This window comes from Schistocerca piceifrons, chromosome 8 (genome assembly GCF_021461385.2).
Source record: "Schistocerca piceifrons isolate TAMUIC-IGC-003096 chromosome 8, iqSchPice1.1, whole genome shotgun sequence".
Taxonomy (NCBI): Eukaryota; Metazoa; Arthropoda; class Insecta; order Orthoptera; family Acrididae; genus Schistocerca; species Schistocerca piceifrons.
Window position 1 is genome coordinate 181,275,989 of NC_060145.1, and position 12,179 is coordinate 181,288,167.

Consider the following 12,179-nt stretch of genomic DNA (forward strand, 5'->3'; position numbering starts at 1 on the left):
TGTCAGTGTGATCGTGTGATGTATCTGACCCCAGGAATGTGTCAATAAAGTTTCCCCTTCCTGGGACAATGAATTCACGGTGTTCTTATTTCAATTTCCAGGAGTGTATATATATATATATATATATATATATATATATATATATATATATATACTAAACGATATATATATATATACTAAACGATCCAGTCGAATTAATTCACAAAAATTCAAAATGATCGCGGTCTCGTTTAGGAAATTTATTTCCTCTATTAACAAAATAGAAACGTTAAGTGTTTGTGTGTATGCTTGGTGATTTTGAGGTGAGTATCATCTTTTCTTTTTCTTTCATAATTATTGAAAATCATACTGACTGCTAGGTTGTTGTGTACAGACGTGTATCCAAAAAAGAAAAAAAATAAGAAATGTTCAAATGTGTGTGAAATCTTACGGGACTTAACTGCTAAGGTCATCAGTCCCTAAGCTTACACACTGCTTAACCTAAATTATCCTAAGGACAAACACACACACCCATGCCCGAGGGAGGACTCGAACCTCCGCCGGGACCGGCCGCACAGCCCATGACTCCAGCGCCTCAGACGTGTCTCCCTAACGTACTTTGGAGTCGTATCTATCATATTGAAATGTCATGATTTATAGCAGCATTCGTCTGCTTGCATATGTGGTGCGTTATAACGTCTGCGTTTTCTGTACCAGCAAGATTTAGACACGGAGATGTAGAATGTCGGTAGGAGAGTGCTGGACAGGCGCTGAGACACGTTGGCTTGTTGCAGAAGGCAGGCGCTACTGGCAGCTCAGAGGCATCCCGTATCGGACAGCGGCGGCGGCGGAGGCGGCGGCGGCATGCCCGGGGGCGGCCACCACCAGCCCGGCGGGGGCGGAGGCGGGGGCGGCGGGCCCGCGGGGGGCGTGGGAGCCGAGCTGAAGGCGCGCCAGGCGGCCGCGGTGGCGGCGGCTGCGGCGGCAGCCGCGGCGGCGGACGAGGACGACCGCCTGCTCGACGTGGTGGGCACCGGCGCAGACCCGCCCCCGCTACACCTGCACCACGCCCACTCCGGTGAGTCCCAACTCCGGCGCACAGCGAACGCTTCTGGCGATACGTCGCTACTGTGGCGTGGGATAATGACGCCGCAAGTGGGAAAGTTGATTTTCGAATCCAGCTATTGTGATTTTGTGACAACAAGGAATACTGTTTAATGCATAATCGATGAAGCTGTTCAGGTAGTGATATTGTTACTGATATGTGTTGGTGCCCGAACAACTAATGTCTTTTGCCCACTCAGTCAACGGTTCTCCCGTTGCCAAGTCTCCATATTCGAAATCCTGACATCATCATACTCCTTAAAAATTTACGCTCTGGCATTTCGTGTATACCGTAAATTGGTTGAACAGTTTCGAGGCGTTCCATGGCACGAGAGCTAAGTTTTCTAGCTGACACAAAAACTTACCATATTCCACAGGATTGATGGTTATCCGCTCAGTGTTTCTGATAGGTAGATTATCTTGATATTTAAAAGGTAAGCCGAAAGAAGCAGCATAATTTTCCATGAGCACTGTAAACCAAACAAACCTAAATTATGCAGCAATTGCTAATGCCGTAGCATTGTACCAAAGATATCAGCCACATAAGGCTAAAAAACCAGAGGTTTTTTGGAGCACGGGAAATTACATACAGAAGCATACGAAAATTCATTAATGAACAGCAACACTGCACTCAAAAAATTCCAAAGGGGGGGGGGCTCAAAATATTTATACGTACACGGCACTAATTTTTTTTTTTTTTTTTGTGGTGATATTGCGCTTGGCTGGTCCTATCGTCCAGCAGCACATCCAAAAACGCAATAGTCATTAAGGACGCTGGGAAACGAGGAGACTAGCAAGTCAAGTAAATAAATGTACTGAAACAAAAGTTTCCTGTGTGCTGGAAACTGTAGTGTCGAGTTTTGGTTGTTCTGTACAGTGTCTCTTTTGCATAATTTCGTTCTCGTCGTTATTGAACCATTCCGTTCCACACCGATTTCCACGGACAACATTTGGGCAATAGCACGTTGCAGGCCACAGTCTGGTGCCTCGGTGACAACAGCAAACACGAAGAAACGTTTGCTTCAAACTCTCATTATTTTAGTCTGACTTAATATTCTGGGAATACTGTTTGCCATTTTTTTGTTCCGTCTCAACACAAATCCCAGTTCCTCCTCCTGTGAGGTACTTGACATGGATAGTATATATTTCTTTATCATTTTTTCGTTAGGGTGTGCCCTGTTGATTCTCTAGCGCAGGTCGTTTGACTGATCAGCACTATATAGCCAACCATCGTTCTGAAAATTTGAGTCATAAAGTGGTTTCTAGCTAAACAAAAAATGAGATGTAACAAAATGTGTACGATAAAGTGAAGTGACATGATATACGTAAAAAAAACAATCTAGCTTAAGGAAAAAAATTAATCCCCATTTGTATATCTTGTTGCTTTCATAGCGTAGGATATTGGGTGTGTCAGCTGTGAACTGTATTTGAAATATAATTTAATTTGTCGTAGTACTTTCCAGAGAGCTGTGTTTATTGTTTATTTTGTTTGCAATCGATGTTGAAGCAAACTACAGCTTCATATTTAGACATTTTAGTACAGTCTTCGATGTGATATATCATTGTAGGTATATCCTGTCAATATATACCAGACTCTTCTAGAGTGAGTTTGAAGTTAATCTAAAAAATGAGAGTTATTTCTATTTTTCGCACGATCAAGGTTTCGTGACTGTCTAGGAAGAACTTCGAATCTTGGCAGCCCTTAACCTAAGCGAATTTACTATCTTCTATTTTCCTGCGTTAATATCTTGCAGTACCTTACAAATGGCAACATTTTCTGCCTGGACTGTTATTACATGTATTTATATACAATCACGATTTCGGCCTGTTATGCCGTTCTCAGGTGACAGCTGTAACAAAATAATTTGCTTAGAGACACGTTAAATCATAGGGATACATTCTTTTCTCGAAAATTTTCTTTCCACACGAATAAAATTGTCCTTTTAAAAATATATTCGTCTTCTTATCTCACTATGAAATATGTCAAAGTACAATTGTTCCTTTTAAGAGGACACTGTCCTCACGTCACTCACGTACACATATGCTATGCGTGTAACACATGATTGACATAAGAACCGAATCCTCTTATGAGTAACGATTGTATATCGACATAATTCTTATTTTCGTCGTACTACGTCTTTTTCTTCTTCCTCTTAACGTCATCTATTGAGCAAATTACCTGTTCCGTTACATCTCTTGTACGATCTTTCTGTGTTTCTTCATGCATTTGTCACTAAGAGCTTTTAGCGGGACTCCTCTTCCCATACAGTCTAAGTGTTCCTTCCATTTACCCATACCTTCTTTTATTTTTTAGTTTAGGTTATTTATTCCTAGATCTTTCCTTATACCTTAGCTCCTTTTACGGTCTTATTGTGTACGTCCTTTCCCTCATTTCTTGAACTCTGACTTGGTGTTTTGTTGTCATTCGTGCTTCCCTTTACTTTTCTGGCTTTGTTCTGCAAACATTTTGCGATAGTTCCACATATGGAAGTACATTTATTTAGTTTTTAATCAGGTTAAAGTAATACTCATAGTTACGTCGCATCCCATATATTTAAAATGTTGAACTTGGTTTGATATTTTGTTATTCACGACTTCCTCTGAACTTATTGATTGTATGCCTCGAAATGGGATCACTTTCGTTTTATCTACAGAGAATTTGAGGTTGTAACGTGAGATTAACTACTGTAACTTTTTTCAGTCAGGGTCATCTGAATATAAAACTTCATTTCGTCTAGTGTTACGATCTAAAACTATTCCTTTTTCACTGAACCCTTTCCATTCACTGATCACTTCATCTATGCATTTACAGAAGAGTATTGGAGAAATATAGCATCTTTATCTTAGCCTTTTGTTCGTGCTCATAAGATTTATGGTTATATTACCCACATCTACAAAAGTTTTGGTGTTTGTGTATAGGTGTACAGATATTTCATAGTGAGGTAAGGGAAGAAACTGGTATAGGCATGCGTATTCAAATACAGAGATATGTGGTTATGATTTTATTAAGAGAACTGTTCTTTTCGTAATTTATGTTGTTGCAGCTATCACTCGAAAATGGCAAGTAGGCCGAAATTGCGACTTTGAATAAATACAATTAACAACGGTCCAGGAGGAAAATATATCTACACTGAAGCGCTGAAGAAAGTGGTATAGGCATGCGTATTCAAATACAGAGATATGTAAACAGACAGAACACGGCGGTGCGGTCGGCAACGCCTATATAGGACAACAAGTGCCTGGCGCAGATGTTAGATCGGTTATTGCTGCTACAGCGGCAGGTTGTCAAGATTTAAGTGAGCTTGAACGTGGTTTTATATCCGGCGCATGAGCGGTGGGATACAGCGTCTCCGAGATAGCGATGATGTGGGGATTTTCTCGCACGACTATTTCATAAATGTTCCATGAATATCAGGAATCTGGTAAAACATCAAATCTCCGACATCGCTGAGGCGGGAAAAAGATCCTTCAAGAACGGGGCCAACGACGACTGAAGAGAATCGTTTAACAAGACAGAAGAGCAATCCTTCCGCAAATTGCTGCAGATTTCAGTGCTTGGCCATCAAAAAGTGTCATCGTGCAGACCATTCAACGAAACATCATCGATATGGGCCTTCGGAGATGATGGCCCACTCGTGTACCCTTGATGACTGCACGACACAAAGCTTTACGCCTCGCGGTCGTTCGGTTGCAGACTGAAGCGCCTAGAACCGCTCGGCCAGACTGGCCGGCTACGTGACTTAGCCTTTGGATTCGACAACCGACCTGGAAGTTTTTTATTTCCCCAAGCCTGGTTTCCACACGCGGCTAAACTGACGATACAGCATATAGAGTGTTGCTCAAACTGCTGTGGAGCGGAGAATTACGTTTTCCGATGGTGGAGTCAAAGTTCTAGTTACCTTTTGTCAGGACTTTGCTGTAATGTGTTTCGTAGCACTATGGGACCTAACTTCTGAGGTCATCAGTCGCCTAGAAAAAAGTGGTTCAGATGGCTCTGAGCACTATGGGACTTAACATCGGAGATCATCAGTCCCCTAGAGCTTAGAACTACTTAAACCTAACTAACCTAAGGACATCACACACATCCATGCCCGAGGCAGGATTCGCGCCTGCGACCGTAGCGGTCGCGCGGTTCCAGACTGACCCGTCAACAGCGACTGTTGATGACAGGAAACATGGTGGCTGGTCGGACGAGTACCGCTTCAAATTGTATCGAGCAGATAGACTTGTATGGGAACCCTGAATGTGAGCAGGCGACTGTTCAAGCTGGTGGAGGCTCTGTAATGTTGTGGGGCGTGTGCAGCTGGAGTGATACGGGACCCCTGATACGTGTAGATACAACTCTGACAAGGAACACGTACGTAAGCATCCTGTCTGATCACCTGCATCCATTCGTGTCCCTTGTGCATTCCGACCGGCTTGGGCAATTCCAGAAGGGCAATGCGACACCTCACGCGTCCAGAATTGCTACAGAGTGGCTCCAGAGACACTCTTATGAGTTTAAACACTTCCGCTGGCCGCCAGACTCCCCAGAATATTGAGCATATCTGGGATGCCTTGTAACTTGCAAGAGATCTCCATCCCCTTATACTCTTTTCGGGATTTTTGGACAGCCCTGCAGGATTCATTGTGTTAGTTCCCTCCAACACTACTTCAGACATTAGTCGAGTTCATGGCAGGTCGTGTGCGGCACTTCTGCGTGCTCGTGCGGGCCCTACACGATATTAGGCAGCTGTACCAGTTTGTTCGGCCCTTCAGTGTAAGTAAGTTTAAGCAGTCTGCCCGGTACACGGGAGGAAACGCGGCACTGTGTGTTGAGTGTGAGTGTGTTGTTGGTGTGGAGACGGGCCCTGACGGGCCGGCCCTCAGCGTGGTTCTCGCTGTCCGCAGCGGGCTCGGCCCCCGACATGTCTGCGGGCGAGGAGGCGGCGCTGCGGCGGCGGCTGCACCAGCACCAGCACGCGCACGGCCACGCCGTGCCGCCCCCGCCCCTCGGCCACCACGACGACAGCGAGCGCGACGGCAGCGACTCGAGCTGCTCCGAGTCGACGGTGGCCGCCGCCGCCTTCAGCCGCGGCTCGCCGCCCCAGGGCGCCGCCGCCGCCGCCGGCGACTACCCGGCGCCCAACATCTCCGTGGGGCCGCCCATTCACCCGCCGCCCCACCTGCTGCCCTACCTCTACCCCCACGGGTGAGTACCTCCTCTTCTACTGTCACAATACTGTGCGGAAAGAGAGAGAAATGTGTTTCACATATCTACACTGACCACTGTGTAAGAGGTCCATCACTAACGAATTTGTTGCTAGCGCACTCGAGCAGATGTAATTTCGATGGATTGCTCACGCGCTGCCTGCGATATGTAAGCTGTAAGAGAATCTCAGACCAGAGATCTGTGTTGTGAGCTGTAGGAACTGTGTGGCAGTAAAGTAAGTAGTAGCTAGGAGTCGTGTGTGTCGAGTTGGCTGGGCCGGTCGTGGGGAACGATGGCGCGATGTGGTATGAGGTAAAAGCAGCCTCTCGCATATATACTTTTGTTATATCAAGTCCCATGAAAATAATCATTCTTAAAAAAATTAACTTTTGACAATCATTCATCTCAATTTAAAGAATTTACTAATTTTTCCAATCCATGGTCATCCCAATTATTGTAAAGAAAAATCAGTTGTTCGTTTTATACATGACAAATCTATCGGCCAGCATTGGACAGGGCTGTGCCAGAAAACTTTCTTATAGGAGCAGATATATATGCGTTATCCGGCGACCTTATTGAGGTAAGAATTTTCAGTTTATTCAGAATGATCTTTCAGGGCCATGACGCATCACTGCTGACGTCCAAATTTACCACTTTAAATTCACATTCAATTATTGAAATGTTATAAGTGAGCCACAATTTTATTGAGAGATTAGTCGCATTGTATTATTGGTAGGTTACGGAATTTTTTATTGGGAGGTTACGCTGAATGTGAATGTTATAAATAATTGTATTTTTACTGTTGGGAGGTTTTGGAATTTTTCTGTTGGCAGATTACACTTAAACTGAAAATTCTTACCTCAATAAGGTCGCCGGATAACGCATATAGCCGGCCGGTGTGGCCGAGCGGTTCTAGGCCCTTCAGTCTGGAACCGCGCGACCGCTACGGTCGCAGGTTCGAATCCTGCCTCGGGCATGGATGTGTGTGATGTCCTTAGGTTAGTTACGTTTAAGTAGTTCTAAGTTCTAGGGGACTTATGACCTCAGATGTTGAGTCCCATAGTGCTCAGAGCCATTTGAACCATAACGCATATATATCTGCTCCTATAAGAATTTTTTCTGGCACAGCCCAGTGCAATGCTGGCCGATAGATTTGTCACTTATAAAAAGAACAACTGATTTTTCTTTACAATAATTGGGATGAACATGGAGTGGAGAAATTGGCAAATTCTTTAAATTGAAATGAATGATTGTAAAAAGTTAATTTTTTTAAGAATGATTATTATTAAGAGATTTATTAAAATATTTTCATGGGACTTGATACAATACTAGCTACTACTTACTCCTACTCCAGATAGTTCCTACTGCTGACAACAGTGCTCTCTGGTCTGAGATTCTCTTATAGCTTACATATCGCAGGCAGCGCGTGAGCAATCCATCGAAATTACGTCAGCTCGAGTGCGCTACCAACAAATTCCTTAGTCATGGACCTCTTACAACTGATATTACGAATATTACGGTTATATCCCAAGAAAGCTCACGAACGTAAAAATTAGTCATCCTAAGGTGACATCAGGCTTCTGCTGATTAACTCCGCCTCTTGACTATAGCATGAATCCAGCGAGAAACTGTGTCCTCATGCGTCATCAGGTATTTTTCTAAAACCACGTAGAATCTTATGCGAGCCGTATTTCACATAGTAGTAGAATAATTTACAATTAAAACCCTTAAACCATGTAGTACACTTGTTGATCATCTACACTACCATCGCATCAGATGGCTTACTGGTAGCTCCTAATCACTACCAGTGGGACACCTCAGTATTAAGGAAGCTATGTCTTCACGAATCCCTTGTTGCAGAATTCTACATCTACGACCCACGCTAACATTATTAACGTCTGTGTCAGCGTATCACCAATTGCCGAGGACAACATCTACATATCTAGAAGCGGATCGTTCTGAAACTTTTTTTTTCTTTTTCTTTTAGTTATATGTTGCTACCCTCTCTAGCTTCCTGTAGTACCATGGAGATTATTCCCAGGCATCTTAACGCATCTCCTATCATCTTCTCCCTTCTTCTTGTCAGTGTTTTCCATATATTTATTGCCTCTCAGATTCTGAGCAAGACCTCCTCATTCCTTACTTTATCATACCACCTAATTTTCAACATTCTTCTGTAGCACCAAGTATCATATGCTGCGATTCTCACTTTCCCACTGTCCATGATTACTACCTATAAGTGCTATGCTCTAAACGTACATTCTCAGAAATATCTTCCCCAAATTGGGACCCTCGTTTGACACCAGTGGATTTCTCTTGGTCAGGAATGCCCTCGTTCCGTATGCTACTGTGCCTTTCATATCCTCCTTGCTTAGAACGTCAAGGATAATTTGCGTCCACCGTAGCAGAATTCCTTACTTTAGTCTACTTTCTGATCATCAATTTTAATACCAAGTTCCTTGCTGTTCTCATTTCTGCTGCTTCTCATTACATTTCTTTTTCTTCACCTTTATTCAAGCTAACAACGTGATAAGCGAATCATCATCGATATCCTTTCATCGTGAGTTTTAATCTCATTCTTAAACCTTATTTTTATTTCCCTGTTCTATTTCGATCTGTAGATTGTATAATATGGACGAAAGACTGCATCCCTCTCTTACACCTTTTTCAATCCGAGCACTCCGTTCATGGTCTTCTAATCTTATTGTTCCCTCCTTGTTCTTTTACACTTTGTGCATCACCCACTTTCGGTGTAGATTCCTCCTATTCTTCTCAGAATTCCGAACATCTTGCACCATTTCATACTGTCAAACGCTTTTCCTGGATTTTGATTTCCTTCTTTCTCGTTTCCATTACCAAGTCCAAAGTTAGAACTGCCTCTCTGGTGCCTTTACCTTTCATAAAGCCAAACTGATCGTCATCTAACACATCAACAATTTTCTTTTCAATTTTTATTTGTATTACTCTTGTCAGAAACTCGTATGCATGAGCTTTCATGCTGATTCTGTGGTAGTTCTTGCACTCAGTTTGCATTTGCTATCTTCGGAATTGTACGGACGATATTTTTTCGAAGTCTAGTGGTACGTCGCCAGTCTCGTAGATTCTACACAGCAACTTGATTGGTTGTATGGCTGCCACTTCCTCCAAAGATTTCAGAAATTACGATGGTATATTATCTATCCCTTCTGTCTTATTCGATCTCAGCTCATCTATAGCGCTTTTAAACTACGATTCTAATACTGGATCGCCCATATATTCGTTACAGTCTCCAATTGTTTTTTCTATGACGTCATCAGAAAAGTCCTCACCTGTACCATCCCCAATCAGTCTCGAACCCACCGCGCGTCTGATCTGGAATGGGGACACAGGTGACATAGCGCCGTCGTTAGCAGTTCCACCAGGGTCAACCAATGGGACATGACTGAGCCTACAGCCCCGTCCCCGTTTTCCCCACAGTCTGCCCTTTCTTGGAGACCCAAATAAGTCCCCGACATGTTCTTACTCATTCTCCTGGTTCTGCCACAGTTGCTACGCTGCTTCTACTCGTCCTTTGCATCGGACTTACTTCTGATGTAGCTGCATCCTTGAGGATATTCACTGCTTTCACAGCATTCAGTTCAGCAATATCACGTACAGCCTTATTATCTCTTACAGAACCTTTATTTTCTAAATATTTTCAAAGCTTCTTGCTAATGGGTTTTCCACGTGCCACTTGTCTTTGTTTCTAACAATGCCAGTTAGTACCCCAGAGGCTGCTATGTGAGTCTGCAGACCTTCATAGGCATTGGGTTCAAGTATGATGTAAAGAAGTGATCATAAAGTTTCCGTTTAAAGGCTACACAGTCCAATGACTAAAAACCGCCGTGGGCATTCAGGCAAATGTCCCACCGACGCACCAGGATATAGATAGCCGTTTGTTAAAAAAATGTGTTCTGCTGCGTGAACAATTCCGTAATGGCCTGCTGCATATGATCTCCCGACAGGAATCGTTGACACTTCAAGGCCTTTTTAAGGGTCCGAGGGCGTGATAATGCCATGGAAACAGATCAGGACTATAGGGCGGGTGCTGTAGTGTCTCCCACCAGCTTCCGTCGTCTGCAATACTGTGCTCAAGGAACGTGTTGTGTCTTGTGTCAAACTGTGACCAGCATGGAACTTGGTATACCATTATGCAGTGGAGGTTTTCAACAGATATGCTTCCCCACACACATTCTTCATTCTCAGTTGGTGTCTACCTTTGTTCGTTCTTCGGCAGCCAAGAAAAGAATAAAAGCATGTTCGTCCTGTTTGGACACGTTTGGTAATAACGTCGCCACAGTTCACGTATCCACATTTACCGCACGCGCGTCGGAAAGACAAGAATGCCGCACTGGTCACTCGCTTATATAAGGCGACCGCGTGGGAGTCGCGCTACGTCGCATTTACGCTGTCAGCAACGCCCTCAGACGGAAACTTTTTGATCGTCCTTTATACTCTGGTGTACCATTGGCACCACTGCATACACACTTGTCGAACTTTTCTTTATCTTACGTAAATACTGAGAGTATAGTTCAAGGCCTCTGATGTAGTGAATCATTCTCCTAAATGGATGCTATATATATCTGAAGCCAATCGTTGATGATGGCACGACGTGGAACTACCAAATTGCAGAGACGTTTTTTGCTACGATTCAGCCGCTGTACCACATGGTACCAGACAATTTCTGTGAGGTTAAGATTGAATGGGTTAGCGGACCTGTCGATATGCAGTAGAGTGCCTAAGTGTTCATCAGATCACGAACGGAAACTTGGAGCCCTGTGAACAAGTCTGATGCCGTCTTGCAAGACGAGACCAGCCACGGCATGCTCACCATAAAGATGTGGAAGAAATGGGAACACCTGGTCACCAGGTATGTTGAAACAAACATCCTGGTTTACGTTCGCGGGAAGCTGAAGGTGTCATCGATAGTAAAACACCTCTCCCTCTCCTCCCCAAATGACAGAAGCACCTCTGGCCTAACTGCACCCTCAAAACACTGTGGTTTAATCGCCTCACTGATCCTTCGGTGTTCTCGACGTCTTGTATCTTTTGAAAAGAGGCAAAATCGCGACACATCGGCTCACATTGCACGTCTTCAGTCAACTGCTGTCCACTTTCTGTGAACTTTGGCCAACTGGAGGCGTACAGCGTCATGAGCTGCTGTGATCGGTAGCCTATTGCTAGGTAGCAGGCTCCAAACGTCAACGGCAAGCAGCTCCATTCGCAGTGTTCGCTCGGAAACTCCAAGAGACGCAACTGACTTCACTGAAAGCAAGAATTCCTGTCTGGTTTGAAGCCGATTGCCACTGACAGTGAATGACACTCGTCCCTAGTCCCTGTCAGTTAGCGCATTTATACGACCACAGTTCTCACGCTGGGTTACATGACTGCATGTGCTACAGCATTACTTATAAAAACTTCGGACAGCCTGCGCCGATGCAATAGCAAATCAGGCCATTTCATTTACTGTGATCGTGGGCACTCCAAAGCGACCAACGAGCTCTTTTAAGGATCTGGCTTATATTTGATCCTGTGAGTGTCATTGTCCAGAGCAACCTTCTTCAGGAGCTCAGTGATAATCCTTTAATCGGATGTTATCAAGTTCATTTCTATAGGCAATTTAGTGTATTGAGCCACAGACAGAGTTGTCTTTCATTATTCCATTTGGAGATTCAGTAATTATTCTTCATGTTCTTTCGTTCACCCAAGGATTATACTTTTCTGACTTCGTAAGCATTGCTGGTGGAGTAATTAGTGATACCCTTCTCGGAATTACAGTAAGATATTCGAGTCACGTTGACACAGTATTTCTGCTGTCTACTTAGCCGTCATATTCAAATGAGACACTGCTATTGGCGACTCCCATCGAACTGATGCTACGCTCGGG

General features: G+C 44.0%; 1 protein-coding gene across 1 annotated transcript in view; it reads left to right on the plus strand.

Annotated features, from left to right (window-relative positions):
- Positions 1–12,179, plus strand: part of LOC124712167 (optomotor-blind protein-like) — a 503,819-nt gene that overhangs the window by 486,328 nt on the left and 5,312 nt on the right. Inside the window, exons 6-8 of the mRNA XM_047242462.1 lie at positions 777–807; positions 937–1,057; positions 5,953–6,274. Coding sequence (XP_047098418.1) covers positions 777–807; positions 937–1,057; positions 5,953–6,274 — 474 coding nt within the window. The remainder of the gene's footprint in view (positions 1–776; positions 808–936; positions 1,058–5,952; positions 6,275–12,179) is intronic.